Below are 17,918 nucleotides of genomic sequence, written 5' to 3' on the forward strand. Positions count from 1 at the left end.
AATTAGAAATTTCATTGACATATTAAACCTTGCAGTAAAAATTGTCTTAAATATATGCAATTATACCAATTATCTGGCTATAAGTAGTCTTGAGATTAGCTTTTTAATTTATTAAGTAACATAGGATTCAATGTCTCTTTATGGTAAACATTCAGTATGGGTAGAAACCATTTAGTGAGCTATAACATGATAAAATTTTACAATGTCTACAATCCTGAGATTTTCTCAAGAACTATTAATCAAATACTAGGCACGTTTGTACTCATTTGAATGCATTTTTCTTCTAGAATCCATATATCATTATAAAATTGATAAATTTGAACATTTTTTGAAAACATTACGAAATTTGTCAATAACAATTGGCGTAGTTTGCAAGAGTTAACTGTCGATATTGCCTGTAGAGTTATAGATAGTCACCTTCTAAACACTGACATAGATACATGAGTTTGGATTGCAATGCCTTTCAACAACAAAGACAGGGATGCCTATGTCTTGTTTTGAAAACACTTTTACTACTGATATGAAAATATGTAGGTGGAAAATATACTTCTGGCTGTTGCAAAAGTCATCATGAGGAGAAAATCTTTTTACACCTAGGTTGTGACAGAGTAATGGATTATAAAAACTAATTTGCTGGTTAATGTAGAAAAAAAGTAAACAAGATCAAATTAAAATCAAAATAGACCTAAAGGTCACAGCATTATTAAAAACACCACATAAAATGATGAATGTACGGTACAATTTAGCAACTATTTTTGGATACCCTTCATACTCTTCTGAACCTTTGTTTTAAATTAAGTTATAGTAGTTCAATAATTTTGGCTGGACCCTTGCTCCTTCTTGTTCACCTTTGTAGACTACTGGATATAATGAAAGTAGAACCAAGATAACACAGAGAACCAGGAAGAGGGTAGAATTTTCCTGATGGCGAAGATCTGCACGGGAATCTGCATCTTTACTTTATGCTCTGCAGCTCTTCTGCGTGTTATAATATGGAATGCATGGGTTGAAAGATTGAGTTGCAATCCTTTTAACTGTAGTTATGGACAAAGGAGGTCAAAATATTATTGAATATTCAATCTTTTTACTCAATATATCCCTAGATGTGGTTGAAAAAGGATTGACATTTATAAAACTTCTATTCAAGAATGTAGGTAATATGATTTGGTTTAAGTTAAAATTAAGGTTAGATTTGGGATCAGCACAAAACATGTAGTAAACATATGCTGCGATTATATGTAAATTATAAATACTAATATTTACCAGTTCCCAGACATTTGCTAATGTTAATGTTGCTGTTAATACCAGCGGTAACTATATATAAAATCCATATGGGCTTCAACTACATCATATTATATAAAATCCATATGGGTATTAACTACTACGTCATATTTTGGTTATATAACCGACAGGTATGATGAAGTGTTATCATCAAAAGTCATATACCATTAAGAGCAAGTGTGTGAATGAAAAAGTTGTGCTAAAAAGGCTAAATTGTGGTTAATTTTGTTATTACAGATTACACATAGAACTGAGTGACAACTTAATTAACATGAAAGTCTCAGTCAAATTTCCATCCATGTTTAAATTAAAGGAATATTTTCATGATTCTAGTATCCTCTTTTTATGGTTTCTGTATAGATATCTACAAAAAAGCTTCAGTTGACTCCAATTTTGTGTTTGCTGGTTATGTATGATTACATAAGCTCTGTAGGCCACTGTGATGTAATTTTGTTCTGTTAACAGAACATAATACAAATTTGATGATATATTGCCAAGCGAATGAATCTACAAGAAAAGTGGGGGGATGAGGATGTGAATCACAAAATGCCCCTTTAAACACACACCAGACATGGAAAATATAAATCACACCTGCCACATTGTGCTTATTGTATCTGACATTGATCTATGAATTTAAAGGAACAACTCATCAAGGTATTTACAAGACGTTTTTAAGCAGATTTGAAAGGAAAATATCTATAGTGTGTGGATATTATTGCTTTTTACTCAGCTCAGCGCAATAAAGGCATTTGTGATGCAACTTGTTCTCTACAAATGCGGGAAACATTTTGTGTGTATTTTATAGGTCAAGATCATCATCCTCAGAAAAGTTATTTATTAATTATGAAAATAATAGAATTTGCAAGAGAAAGGAGTATAGAAATGTACCTTGCCCTTTTAATGAACTAAAAAAAGCACTTTATTGTAGTCACATTATTTGAAATTCCTAGATAAGCAAATTAATTTCATTAACCCTACTGTTAAATTAATTTGAAAGACTTGGTATTCACGTTCTAGATAATTGATCTTAAGCATGAAAAACTAAGTCAACAGAGTGACTGTTTAATAAAATTAGCATATAGCATCATTCTTTACTGGACGAGTTAAGGCGACATTTTCAATGGCAACTTGTGTAAAATATCCAGACGTGATTTATTTCATCAATCAACCTTGCCTAGTAATTTATTCACTTCCCTTTCTTGAAATGAAATGCAATCAAAGAAAATATTTGTTGATATGATTGCGGCACTGTCCTTTTTACATGATGCCAAAAATAGAAATGAAAATTAGATTACTTTATGGCCAAGCAAATACGGGTTATGTGAAGACACAGTGGTGGTATTGAGGATATTGTTGTTCTAAAGCTTAAGTGATAGAGTGCAGCCTGGAGTATTTCTATCTTTGGGGCTACACACACATTCATCTTCTTTCACGTATGCCAATTAAGTGGGTTACCTCTACAGCATTGTTTGCATTAAAAATAGTCTTTTAGTTATTGTTATTTGATGATGATCGATTTCAGACTTCTTTTTTTACCCATTTGGTATTGTCTTGTAGTATAGTTTCAATTTCTTTTCTCTCTCAGCTACAATTATAGTCTAGACAATTATGTAATTATAGTAACTCAAACTGCAAATCATGATGCATTTTTAATGTCTCATCAACGTGGGAAAACATTTTGGCAGTAAATGATTTGCTCAGAAGAAAGTTGGTATTAAAAGTTATAATAATTATTGCTATTTTATTTAGGCCTATATGTTATTGCTAGCTTAGATTAGGTTTATTCTTCTTAGGTTATGTTTATCTTTCAACACTATGACTGACAAGACATACATCATAAAAATTCATAGCCATCATATCATGGCTATGAAAAAGGCCTATGGCCGAAAGCTCGCCCAATTTTATATACTTCACGGTAGTTTCCTACTTTTTACTTTTGTATCAGACATACATCATACCTAGTACAGGATATATTGTATGAAATCTTTGTAAGACAATAAGAACAATGTGACTAAAGAAGTTCAAGAAGAGACATAATATAAGCCATGTAAGATTTGTAGACATAAGCTAGAACTTTGAATTGAATGCATTTTTCTATGGGAATCCAGTGCAATTCAGCCAACAGTAGAGATCCATTTTGAATAACTAAATAGTACAAGCTCTGTGGCGCTGTATTGAATACTAGTTAATTTGTGAAGATCCTTTTAGTTGATACCAAAGAACAGAGAGTTACCGCAATGATACTTACAAATGAAAAAAAGGGCAAGTCATCATTAACATGTTGTCAATATTGACCACCTTGAATATCTTAATATTACTCATTCTCACTGCCACCCAACACACCAATGTTATGATAATGACATTTCTTGGAAGTTTTATCATTATACTAAGTGAATATAATACAGTCCTGCACACCATTGAGCAAAGAAACATAATATCAATGCGAGTGTCAAAGATATACAGATTCGCTACATGAAGGTGAACATAATGTAATAAGTGCAGGGCCATTGGATATAGAACATCAGACAATCTCATTATGATACAAACATAGCTGCCATGTAACATCAAAACCCTTACTAAGCATCACACAATCTCATTATATGATACAAAGAGCTGCCTTGTACATTGTATCACCTCACAAAGCATAATAAGATTATGTACTAAAAAAGCTAACATAAGTTTTCTTTTCAAGTTCCTGGTTCAAATTAAAGCATTTAAATTTCACAGTTAATACAAAGCAAACTGCTATCTTAGATAGCAGATATTTGCACTCTCCTGCTATCTTCAGTAGATAGCAGATATTTGCACTCTCCTGCTATCTTCAGTAGATAGCAGATATTTGCACTCTCCTGCTATCTTCAGTAGATAGCAGATATTTGCACTCTCCTGCTATCTTCAGTAGATAGCAGATATTTGCAGTCTTCTGCTATCTTCAGTAGATAGCAGATATTTGCACTAATCTGTTCTCTTCAGTATACAGCAGATATTTAAACTCCTCTGCTATCATCAGTAGATAGCAAATATTTACACTCTTCTGCTTTGATAGCAGAAGTTTATATAAGATGTAAAAGAAAACATCCCAAATATAAAAGAATGAAAAAAATGCCAGCTTATTGAGAATCTAAAATTTAAGGTATAATTGTTGGTTTGTTGCTCATATACAGAATTCTGATTGATTGACATGTGAGGATAATTAAAATGCGACAATTGGTCTATTTATATAACTGTATTCATACAAGTACAAACCCAACAAACAGAAAACATTTGACAGAAAGCTTTTTTTTTTAAATCTGTAACTGTTTGCATATCATTGTACACATCAGCTCCTGTGTTTCAAATAGAAGTAACCTTGGAATATCTCATACAGACACTTGCATCTCACAGACAAAAACAGACCTTGAAAATGGGCTATTCCAGTTAAAACCCATACACCCCTTATGGAAGATATGACTTTATCCCACATATGGGGTGTAGAATTTATTGCAAATGGAGTCACCCATTCAGGTAGCCCCATTTGAAATTTATTTACACTCCCTGTGTGGAAGGAAGATTAAGGTCATGTCTTTTAAGACATGAATCACATGATCTTTTAAGGTCATGTCTTTTTAAAAATAGGGGGTGTGTGAATTTCAACTGGATCAGCCAATCGACCAGAAGCCTCTGTGGAATGAACTATTATAATATCTAGAGAACATATATTCATGTGTTTACTGTAAGCAAATATATCCCTAATGACAAAACTGAAACAAGTCAAAATCCTGCAAAAGGCATATCCTTGTGTTTAATTCATAAATGCATAGTCTTGTCATCATTAGCATATATATAGGTAATTATGATTGAAAAGTAGTAAATTGACTGAGTCAATTTGAGTTTAATTAATTGGGATACTCCCAGTGTAATCACTCATTGACCTGACATGATGTTCTATTAGATACTAAATTGCAGTTTTATTTGCAACTTTTTTATTTGTGTGGTTTTTTTCAGACTAGAAACATGATTCATACAAATCACTAGAAACAAATAAGTTTTTTAAACTGACTTTTTTTAAGTATTGACTTGTATTTTTGTGTAATTTAGAGACAAAGTAAACTGACAAAATAACGGAAATTACTCCTGTGAAAATTTCAACAAAACATAAAAATTAAATATTTTACTCACCTGCCTAATATCTATAAATATTTAATTGATTCTTGCATGGAGAATTTTTTAGCATTTGTAAAGTTCTGCCCAAAAAATAAAATTATTTTTAAATATGGACAAATTCTAATCATAATACTACATAACAATAATAGTAATAATAACAATAATAATAATATGCCATTAATATTTTGTGCATTATATGTAGTAGTGAAGCATATCAGAGTAGAGTACAGTATTTATGATTAATCACTTGTGTACTTATTAAGTGAGTGCTCAGTTTATTAATAATAAATCATCTCATTTTCCTGGTTATAATGATGAGTAGCTTCTACTCTATAAGATAAAACAAAACATAATGAAATGTAAGAACAGTGGTGGCACCAGCATTTTTCTGGGGGAAATGGGGGGAGGCAGATGGCAAAGTGACATTTTAGGGGGAAGGAAACATGGAAACTTTTCTTAAGCATGGAAAATTTTGCCCAAAAAACAGAGATTTTTGCCCAAAATAGGTGATTTTTTCAAATATGGCACTTTCCAGCCTAAAAACCCACATGTTTATATGAAACAAAATGTATCCTTCAATATAAGTTTAATACTCCCCCACCAAAACTTTTTGTGATTTTGCAAAATGTGCACCGAAGTGTAACATAACTGGATATATAGCACTAAAGGTTACCTGTCTCAGTAATGTCCCCTGGCACAAAGCAGTTAAACGCTTTATCTTGTCACACCAGTGGACTTATCTTAGTACATCTGAATCCAGATTCAAATCCATCTAGATTTGTATCATCCATAATACATTCACTGTTCACACAACATCCTACAGATTGCAGAGTCAGTGGCAGTGCCCCCAGTCAGAACTCTTGCAAACCACCCCCCCCTCCTCCCCGTTGCCCCCAGTAAAAACCCAAAATTACGAAAATGTCCACTTTTTGCAGTAAATTGCAAAATTTGTTGATTTTGCCCCCCCTGAAATTCACTTTGCCCCCCCTAATGTCCCTCTCCCGAAAAAATTCCTGGCACCGCCACTGTGCAGAGTTGAGAAGCAACTGTGTATCTGGACCAATGTGTGTGTGACCAATGTCAACCTATGTTATATACATAATCCAGGTCTATAGCCTGGATAGAATTGGATTAATCTAGATTGAATAGGATATCAAAACATCGTATAGACATCCCTATGTTGATGTATATCCATGTAAGCAACCTTACCACCTTAACAAATGCACTCAAATTAAGGCTTTAATTATTCACATATTGAGACACAATCATTCAAGTAACTTGAGGTTACAGGCTAAATATGGTCACAAGGTGTTAGTAGCAAACATGACCCCGACATAATAAAGCCTCCCACACATGAAACATTTATGGTATGTTCTTGCATGAAACGCCTTATCAAAGAGATATGAAAATAACAAAATCACTTCAATATACAGTGGCGTATATAGGGGAGTCATGGGGAAATTGCCCCCTCCCATGTTTATCATGGTAAAATGGGGATGGAAAAGAGTACAATTTGACAAATGTTGGCTTTTCCCTCCACAATAGGACAAAAAATTGACAAATGGGGACAAATATTTGGATTTGCTCCTCCACAGTAAAAGGCTGGCTACGCTTCTATTCATATGCCCAATTGACACTGTTAAATGGTTCAAAAATATCGATACTATATTCAAATGTCACAAAATATTGTATTCAAAAAAATACGGCAGCGAAAACCATCGTAAACATGCATAGTGTTGCATTTTATTGCTTCCTCTACTCTATTACTAGCCTCGTTTATGATCAAATTTATGTTCATTTTAACTGCCAACCACTGCAACAATGCATACCAGTAATATAAAATGAAGGCGTAGCATTGATTTGTGAAAACATATGATTAGAGATAACACATTTTTCTGATTCAATCAATAGGATTAATTAAAATGAACACATTAACTGCAGTTTATTGATTAAAGGAGGGTAAGTTAATCTAGTTAACTAATAACCGAAATTAATGACATATAAAATACAGCCTTTTTCTGTATAAACAAAATATTCTTATATATAATTTTGTTTGTTTAAACAAAACAAAATATAGTGATATAAAGTCAAGATACAAATGTTCAAACAAAACAAAAATTCAATTATATTCAAAGAATTTTACACATTTTAACAATTGAAATTAAACGCCTGAGTGATGATATACAAAAATGTCTGCAGATTTACACAAAGTATTTAAAAAAAAACTTATGATCAATCGTTTCATTTCTTAACATATTATCCATATCTGAAATGCTGCTGATTAAAATTGATTACAGCATACTGGATCTATTATGAATAATGACATAATCTTAAGCAAGATGTACTTTTGGGTGAGTCTTTACCATTGTTTATGCTGACAATGATAATTGATCCCCACATATATGGTACCTCAGTGATATAGTCTTTTGATTGTTCATTCATCAAATAATATTAGAACAGAAAGTACAACCTTTTATTCAGATCTCCATTTATAATTAATTTCCATCAGTAATGTTAAAGCACATAATCTTTGTCTGTTTCTTACAAATATTTGTAAAGCAACAAGAACCTTGAAATTATAATACTTGGTACCTCTGGGATAATAGGATGAACAAATTCTAATCTTTACCCAGAGCGGCCAGCACACATTAACATTGAAGAAGAAAAAGAAACAAAAAACAGTGCACCTGGCCGGATTAGAACCAGTGACCTTGATATAACTAACATGAAGCTCTACCCTACTGAGCAACAGAGGCACATTGGAGAAGAACAGAATATTGAAACAAGAACTTTACTTCTTTTCTTTTACTGTACTTGCTGAATCTTAGTGGCCATTATAGGCCATGGTTTACAAATTCAGATGGTGAATTCTTTATCAGTGGTTTCATCATATTTGTGTAATGCTGATAATCATTCAAAATATAAAGTTTCTTCTGAGCAGAAAGAAGACAATTCCAAATTTACTCCAATATTCATATTGCCCTTGCTACATGTAAATGTGCAGGTATGACCTTGAGAATATAAATGTGATACCATCAAGTTAAATAGACGGGATGTTCATCATAATTTGATTTGTATCACATAAATTCACACACTGTATTAAATACTACATATTAATGAAGGGACCTCACATAAAAATCAGTGTTTTTCTGAGTTATGAAGTGTTTGCCTTGTCACATGACTCACATCACAATTTCTTGCCTTTCTATAAAAGAGATCCACACTCTCCCTGTTGAAATGAATGTAATTCAACTAATTGTGTTAGCCGCAAAATCCCTACAATGCCAGTCAAAACTTTTGGAATGCTTTTCATTCCTTATTAGGGCCAGTATATGGTTTGATATTTCTGAGTGGTTTTTTTCTGTGAGGTAGAACCAAAGAGTATCAACTCCGCCATGTTTGTGTGTCACTCATGGAGGCAAAATAGTATACCTCTGGATAACTCAACTATGTGCTTGGCAAAGTGTGTTGTTGTTTGCATTCTGTGTGTAAAGCACTGCATGTGCAAACCTTTGTAACACTAAAAATGCCAATTATTGTTCCAATTCAGGATTTATAAACTATGGAGGTACACTATTTGTCCTCTGTGAGTGCCAAACAAAATGGTGGATTTGCCATAGCATTAAATTCAGGTTGATACTCTTTGGGATTTGATCTCTTTGGTTGCAACACATGCTGCATTTTCAGTGCTATCCTTTTTTCTGTGCTTCAACCCCTTCCAACAATTAGCTTTCTTTAGGGTTTTGTAATTAGAGAAAAATATGTAGGAATTTTTGTTTTTAGTATCTTCTATCATTTCACAGAGAACGTGATTTTGAGTAGAGGATGACTACAATACAAGACCCTGAAGCCAGTGAAATGCAAATCGATCTCCATACGTTCTGGTAAACCAGATGTTTGCACATTTTCCATCGGAGATGATGTTCTCAAATCCCTGAAAGATGCCCCAGAGAAATTTCTTGGGTGCAACATTGCTTTTTCTGGCAAGTCTAAGGACATTAATGAAATAATAAGATCAAAGTTAGATAGCATGATCACTAACATCTCATCATGCATGGTCAGGGATGAATTCAAATTGCGGGTCTACACTCAATATGCCATCCCTTCGATCAGGTATATGTTAACGGTTCATGAAATTACTGACACCCAGCTTGATAAACTTGACCACGTGCACACCAACACCGTTAAAGCTTTCTTGGGTCTACCACCACGGGGCCCTACTCCTGCGATTATCCATAGCCCAGATGGCTTAGGATTTCCTCGTATTTCTGAGCTCTATCTCGAATCCATACTCTTGCATATGCATGTTGTATGGTGAAAGCCGATGACCGTGTTGTGCATGCCCTCAAGTCCAAGCTGAACAGAGAGTCTAAGTGGAAACGTAAGAAAAATAAGTTTGGCTCGGTCCGTTGGAACAAAAATTACGAGCTAGCGACAAAGCAGGCTCCATCTCCAGATAAATGGACTTCCATCAAACAAACTGTCAAAAACCTGGTCACTGATAATCGTCTCAACTTCTGGCGTGAGTACATAAAACCTCTTGTTCAACAGGGTAACTTCCTAAAGATCATTGAACTTGAAAACCTAGACCTGACATGGAGATCAATAATATATGATCTCCCCAGAGGTGTCCTCAGCTTTGCCGTTCGCTCTGCCATTGATTTCCTACCAACATTCAGCAACCTCAGAACGTGGGGGAAAAGGGTCCAAACTGGATGTAAGTTATGCGGCAATCATGAGACCTTGCTCCACGCTCTGAACAACTGCCCCTTGTCACTAAATCAAGGTAGATACACCTGGCGCCATAACTCCATCCTCAAACACACCCTTAAAGCGTTAACCGGTCATGAAAATAACAATATCCTCATATTCAGCAACATTTCGGGCTTCACCACAACAGGGGGTACCCTACCAGTTAATGTAATTGTTTCTAAACTCAAGCCTGACATTGTCATCCAAAATAAGCAGGACAATTCCATCCATCTTGTTGAGTTAACTGTGCCATTTGAAACCAACATATCAAAAGCCCATGAGCGCAAACAAACGAAGTACCTTGACCTTGTGTCCGACATTTCAGATAATGGGTTTACTTGTGATTTGACATGTTTTGAAGTCGGATCACGTGGGCTCATTACCCAGGAAAATGTTGGACGCATTGTTGAGATATTTTATTTTGTAGGCAGAGCCAAACCGTCCAAGAAATTCATGAAACAACTCAGCAAAATGGCCCTCCTGTCTAGTTACACGATCTGGAATGCTAGGCAGGAGCCGGCCTGGGGCTCCGAAGATCAGCCCCACATCAGTTTGTGATGGCACCCGCCGCCCTGCCATTTTGTTGGGTTCTTTCAGTCCTGCTTGGTATTCCTGGTGTGTTCTGCTTGTTGGTATATTCTTGTGTATTTTTGCTAATGTATAATATGTCACCCTGCATTAATTTGGGCATCTTGTCCAGATTTTGTCCTGGGTTTTTGTTCCTCCTTGTATTCTTGCATTGCTTATATTTTGTATTTTGCATTCCTGAATAAAGGTTGATATAACAAACAAACAACTATCATTTCACAGAGAACATGATTTTGAGTAGAGGATGACTACAATACAAGATCAAGAATTCTTCTTGATGTTTTGTCACTAAAAGCTGAAAAACCCTGTGGCTGACACAGCATCAGTATTACCACTGCCCTTCACAGCAGCAAAAATGCACACAAACTGTTTAAGTATCTGCTGGCCTTTACGATGCCCTCTGATCAAAATTGAATCTACTTCTCTGGTTGAATCTTGAAATTTGGTTACATTTTCATGGAAGTACAGTACACCCAACATTGATTAGTAAGACTCTTCCTGTAGTAAATCAATATGTTTTGGTACTATTTCAAATAGGGCAGATAGCAAAATATATTTGCTTATTTTGATTTTGAGGCATAATGGTTCTATAGAATTCATGATGCACCTGTTCCTGGTAACATTTTCCTGGATTTCCCCTGATGATATTGCGGTACATTTTAATGATTTCCTGGTACCTCTCAATGTTATTTAATGAACAACATAACATCAGTGCTTTTGTATAGCATATTTGCTGTATGTTGTTTTCATGATTTTATCTCTCATGTTCATGCAATATACATGGTATTTTGCATAAGGCATGTACTATTAGTTGTATGTTATACACCAATGGTAAAATATTAATAAAGTAAAATTAATCTGTTATGCTATATTACTGTGATTATCAAAATCTAAACAAGTTAAAATAAGACAAATATTAACTCTGTGATGTAACTAATTTTGACCAAGCAAGATCTAAATCATTTAAGGAATGACTTGATATTATTGGTTTACTATCAGTGATGAAACCCTACAGTTTGCATAATTTTTATCTCATATGCAGGTCAAATGTTAGACTATTGGTCAGTGTGTGGATACCATATCCACCACAATTCAAAATCTACAGTTACCCACATCACAAGCATCAAAATATGCCCTACGCAATTGTCTACTAATAACAGGCTTTCCTCAAGGATGTCTATAGGTTTAAGTTACGATAGTCTAACCGGAAACACCTCAATCCCGGAATCACTCATGGCACTAGCATGTCAGAGCTGATTTGTAAAATGACCATCTGACGGAAGTAGGTTTGTACCCTTAATTTAATCTGCCTTTTCCGTATGCGTGATGGCAGGGTCTTGAATTAATTATCTTAGATAATCTCTGCTAAGACTTGACTTTAAATTTACAAGGCCAATTTACCTTGAATTAGATGCATTAAATATTATTTGTCTCAACACACAGATAATTTATAACAGCTATGACAATTATGCAGTGGAGTATTTTGAAGCTCATCCTTGAACCAACCGTAATTTAATTCAACCTAAACCTGTTACCTCTGAATATCATAATTAACACTTCAATATCAATGTTCTGATAACTAGAGCTCAGATTCAATATCTTTAAACTCATTTGCCAGACAGGTTTTGTGTTGTTCAACGCGATACGCGTGCTCGCTATTTGAACCAATCGGAGGCGCATAGCAACAACGGGACTGATCGGTTTTAAGCCCTAGGTAGTTCCTTGTAAAATGTAGGATTTAATTTGATTAAAATTACTTATGATATTTCTATTTAAATTGAAGTGTTTAAGAATGAGAATAATGGTATTGTTTTTAGCCACTGTCGTGCATCTATCGTCTCATATAACACGGGCGACATCATTATTTTTGGTGTAAAACAACTCGGCTTCACCTCATTCTTTTACTTTTATTCTCAAAATATATATCGTCATAAGAACAGTCTCAAATTGCAAAGATTATTCACAAGTATTCAGTATTAATCTGAGACGAATATAACTAATTCGTCTCAGGTATTAATGTCAGTCATTATGAATCAATTATTATTTTCCTTAAAAAGTTCAATATATTAAAACCAACAAAATCTGCTGATGTTAACCATGTCTAATCACTTAAATTGAACTCAAGCATTCTGTAATCATCATTATGTTCATTTTCAAAAGAGGGGAGAATTTTCCCTGATGGCCATTCATATAGTATCAGTTTTGTTATCATTTTTACAAGTTACATTATTTCCTTTGTTAAACTAATATCTATAGTTTCAAAACAATGATTTCCCTCTAGATCCAGACTGTAGTAATCATTCTCATACAATGCTAGAAGATTTTAAGTGATAGAGAAAGTATACTTATCCAAAAATATGATTTGATTTACTTTTGTCATATTTCTAAGCATTTCAAAATACATTTTGTGTTGTGAACATGCATTTGGATTCATTGTTTTAGAATTGAATACTACTTGTAAAACAAGTGAGATTATTATTAATTTTGATTTTGGTATTGAAGATGGAAACAAAACCGATACAGATGCCAAATATTTATAAATTGTCACTGGAAGGGGACAACCCAAAAGATTCATGATGTCCTATAGTCCTACTAGTTTTGTTTCATAGATTCTTCCTCCCTGTCTGTAATGAAGTGGGAAGTGAAATAATTATACTTATGCAAGTTACTAATAGTCTTATTTTTGAAATGTTTGATTTACTCATATATAGATTGGCAGAGTGCCAATTTAACCAAAAGCAATAAAGATTATAAGGAGAAGCTGCAGGAAAACAAGATGAACCAAAAAAATCTCATAAGAAAGAGGAGAGAGGAGAGATGTACTAGTATAAAATGTGCGCACCCACACCTAATAAACATCCATACACAACATTTTTACTCCGGTAATGTGCAGACAGATCCCAATATTATGTTAACCTAAGCTCTATACATCCACCAACAGCCTTATAAAGTATCACTCTGTGACACTCAACCCCTTTGCTCCTAGTACAAGAAAAGATGCATGTGCGAAATGCGAGGAGCAAAACGAGATTCAGGGAAACACAAGTAAACTTGCCTACATCTCAGAATCGTAAGTGTTCTTTGGGGTTTTGAGATCTAGAGTAGTACAAGGTAGGCATTTACAATTCTAATATGTTACTCATCTCAGCTGATGTCAACATCCGATATTAAGGTGATCCTTTGTAGTTTATCAGTTTTGTTGTCATGGTGATATTTATCAAATTCATACAAACGTGGTAGATTCAAAAATAATATATAACATTTTTAGATATGGATGAAAATGTATTAAGCATTGCGGTGGCAAGGGGGTGCAAAGGGTGTTCCACTGCAATGGGCTGCACATTTTTTAAAGTAAAACGAGGACAGCGAAAATATGAAAATGTATGGCTTCATGATAGTTTTACAAAGTGGGTTAAGCCCTTAAATTGGCACAGGTGCATATATATTCCTTAAGGGTTTTACTGATATTCAAGTATAATTGAACATAAACGGGACAAAATTGCACCAGGTGAACAAAATTCGACTGGCTATGCATCTCAAGCCTTTACCTCAGGAACTGCTAACCCTAATAAAGAACAAACAAAAATAATACACTTATTTGACCCTACCTACAAGATGCGCATATCAATTATGAAAAAAGAATTCTCTTTGGAAAAGAAATTCAAAAAGCAATAATTTCTCTTTATTGAACAATTCTTATTCTCATCACCTCCCTTAAAGTATGAAAACAAAGATTCTTGATAGTGCTGTGCGTGGCCTTGTGAAAAGAGGCAGAAACAAAATGGTTTGTTGCTATAGTATTCTATAGTGATGAATCACGCTCTAAAAAGGCAAGTGAATTGTCAATGAACTAAGGGGCGGAGAAGGGGAAATGATCGGTAAAAGCCCACCTACAGGCAGTGAGCAAGATAAATATTGCATCTTTGTGTCACTTCAATCAATTGTGTGAAATGTGTATAATATGTATCAATGACAAAGGCAATTTGCCATCAATTTTACACAGTAATGAATAATTGAATCGCCACAATTGAGATAAAAAGTTGTTTTTGATGGTGTTTTTTCCATTTTTAGTACTAAAATATGTGACTGCATAAGTTATCCAAATGTGTACAACGGTGCAAATGAATGCAAAACAGTACAGTCTGTATCCAAATTATTGGTAACAATCATTTGTTAATGCTTTTGAAAAGTTTTCCATAGCAAATACAATATTGAATTTACATAAAATTACCATATTTTAAAATATTTTTAGGATTCTTTATAACATTTAACAAATAAGATAGATCAATGGTGAATGGTATCCTCATCGTCATTTAAATAAAATTCTGTCCTCTATAAGGTACCACACAGGAATTCACATGATAATACAATAAAACAGGTGATAGGTACGAATGGGTGTGGAATTGAACTATAGACCTAGTACCTGTTACTCTGTCATCTTAAGCTATCTTAGAACTTTTCTTCAACATGGCTGCCATTGTAATTGTTAACTGTTCTGGTTGGTTTATTGCATACACTCTATTATCAGCAGAAACTGATATTTCAATTTCATGCTCATACTAGCTCCAACCCTCTTTCGTCTCCTCATTTACAATTCCTAATGATCATGGGGACTCTCCTCTGGGGTAATAACCTTTTACCTTCAACATTCAATTATGACATCAAACATATGATCTTATACCTACACCTGCACAGACGGATGACAAGAATATGTAAATATTCAATTTCTAATCTAAGAGTCTCTTAAGCTTTTAATCACAACCCGTCACTAACCATTTACATAATGCCTGTACTAAAGCCCCGATTACACCAAGGTGATGATGATTGGAATATGTGCACGTTTTCACACTGCAAGGCAGAAACTAGATTTAAACTAGATTTAGATCTGATCCATTTTATTGTTGAGAAAATTTTATTTGATTTAAGTTGATTGCGCAAAAAAATAGTTACACAAACTGCTAATGATTATACAAAAAAACGGATATGCTCTACTGATGAGATTCTTTTTGCAATGAATTAAAACAGAAGAAATTTCTGCCACCTACAGTTAGCTAAGTTTGGGTTCATATTTGAAAATGCAATGTGAATACATCTAAAAAGGCTAACAGCAATGAATAACTAATGGCAGAAGTAACAGCACAGACTTTGAAATCACTAGCAGGGCCCCTCGCAGGTTACATAAATGCCATCCATTTATGTAATGCACATGGGAAAAGGTGCCAATGTTATCCTCTTATGGTATGCCCTGTATATGGATGGTGTTTTCAAATTATTGAATCAGTTGCATGCAAACGTTTTTGTATAGTCTGTCTCATCTCAAGTTGAAAGTAACGCCATGTTGGATTTCACAGAGGCAAAGTCGAATCGGGCATGCTAACCTAATCCTGTGGGGCGTATACATATGCGTAGAAGGGCCTTTTGTCAATACGCTGATGACAAAACAGCGTAAACACACCAATTCGCTGCAAAATCCAACATGGCATTCTCTCAACTTGAGGCGAGACACACTATAGTAACAGATATCATCGATTAGGTTAAGGGGCTGGGGGAATAATAACGGTCATTGTGCTAAACCTTTCAATTCAATTGAATGGTCAACCACCTTTCTCTAAGGACTGTTATGCATGTAATAGGATATGCATCCAAGTTAATCCAATACTACATAAACTACAGATTTACAGAGAGGATGCTCAAACTAAACTCACCTCCACACCTCCATCAACTTTACACCATCTAATGGTGTTAGGATTCCCTATGATTCAAACATTGCTACTATAGTCCACATGCCTCACTCAAGGCAGTAATTTAGATATTGCTTCTTATTGTATCTCTTTAATGTATATAAAAGAATAAATAAATAAATTTTGGATTTATAAAGCGCCTTTCTCCAGATCTTAGAGGACTCAAAGCGCTGTAATTTTGCTGCAATGGAGAATGCATTTTCAGAAAGAAAATGACACAAGGAATCCAACTATAGCATAATAGATTCCTGCAAAAATTAGCAGTTTTTGAGAAAAGCACAAAATTTGTGTTGACTTTACTGCCTCGAGGAAGGCATATGGCCTATATAAATTCTAATCTTCCAATGAGGTCATACTATATATGAGTTGATATTCATCAGGTCATACTATTTTGATCATTGCAGTAATGCCATCATCTTATGCAAGTTCCTTCCACACATCATACGTTGGGTTTTTTATTTGCCTTAAACTATCTCACTCTTTTATTTCCTTAAATCCAGCTCATCTTTTACTTTATGTTACCTTATCTCGAGTTATCAAACCTATAATATAATATGAGTTTTAAAATTTTTAATACACTGTCTTGTACTTTGTTCTTATGGAGGCAAAGTTGGTAACAAAGAAAAAGAACAACAAGTCAAACAACTGAAGGTAACAGGAAGTGGTCCATACCTAAACATTATTCTAGACATCTTGTATGACAAGCAAAACCAGGACGATGGGTTTCACCATCACCTATTGGGCTATTCCAGTTGAAATCCATACGCCCCTATGGTAAGCATGACCTTAATCTTCCACACAGGGGGTGTAGATTTCAAATGGAGTCACCCATTCAGGTAACCCCATTTGAAATTCATACTCCCTGTGTGGAAGATTAAGGTCATGTCTTCCATAGGGGGTGTATGGATTTCAACAGGAATAGCCTATTTTCTTAATCTATATTGTTCTGATTGAACACAGATCATTTTTCTTTACTCTGTGAAACCATACCATCCAAAAGTGTTCATTCAATGAATACCAAATGTGTTTTCATGCTTCCTATTCACAAAGCAATATTTACATACAATTATAACCAATCAAACAAAAAAAATCTTCAAAAATCGTAATAACAACAATAATAAAAGAGCATTTATCCATGCTTTCTGGATGATTGCATTCCTCAAAGCGTGCCACAGGTCGACATATTGCCAAGCCAATAATCTGCATGTAAGAAACACCAAACCAATACTAGGCATCTTTGCACTCATGTGAGTCCATTTTGAAGAAGATTTCATAGATGGTCATAACAAATATTTTTTAAAAAAACTTTTATTCATGCCAACTATAGTTTGATCAGCTCGTAATTGACGGGCCTTATAACATCATGGATTAATATCTATATATTTTATTTTGAGAATTGTCTTGTGACATCTC

At 34.3% G+C, this 17,918-nt stretch overlaps 2 protein-coding genes across 2 annotated transcripts in view; one reads left to right on the forward strand and one right to left on the reverse strand.

Annotated features, from left to right (window-relative positions):
* LOC140148576 (uncharacterized) overlaps positions 1-17,918 on the reverse strand; it is a 153,797-nt gene that overhangs the window by 69,720 nt on the left and 66,159 nt on the right. The window lies entirely within an intron of this gene.
* LOC140147274 (uncharacterized) lies at positions 9,736-10,734 on the forward strand. The gene has a single exon (XM_072169052.1). It carries the CDS (start codon positions 9,736-9,738, stop codon positions 10,732-10,734), a length of 999 nt encoding a protein of 332 aa, XP_072025153.1.

The sequence above is a fragment of the Amphiura filiformis genome, chromosome 3 (genome assembly GCF_039555335.1).
Source record: "Amphiura filiformis chromosome 3, Afil_fr2py, whole genome shotgun sequence".
Classification (NCBI taxonomy): Eukaryota; Metazoa; Echinodermata; class Ophiuroidea; order Amphilepidida; family Amphiuridae; genus Amphiura; species Amphiura filiformis.

Coding starts and splice junctions, on each gene's coding strand:
- LOC140147274 (XM_072169052.1), top strand. CDS start 9,736: ATGGTGAAAGCCGATGACCGTGTTGTGCATGCCCTCAAGTCCAAGCTG.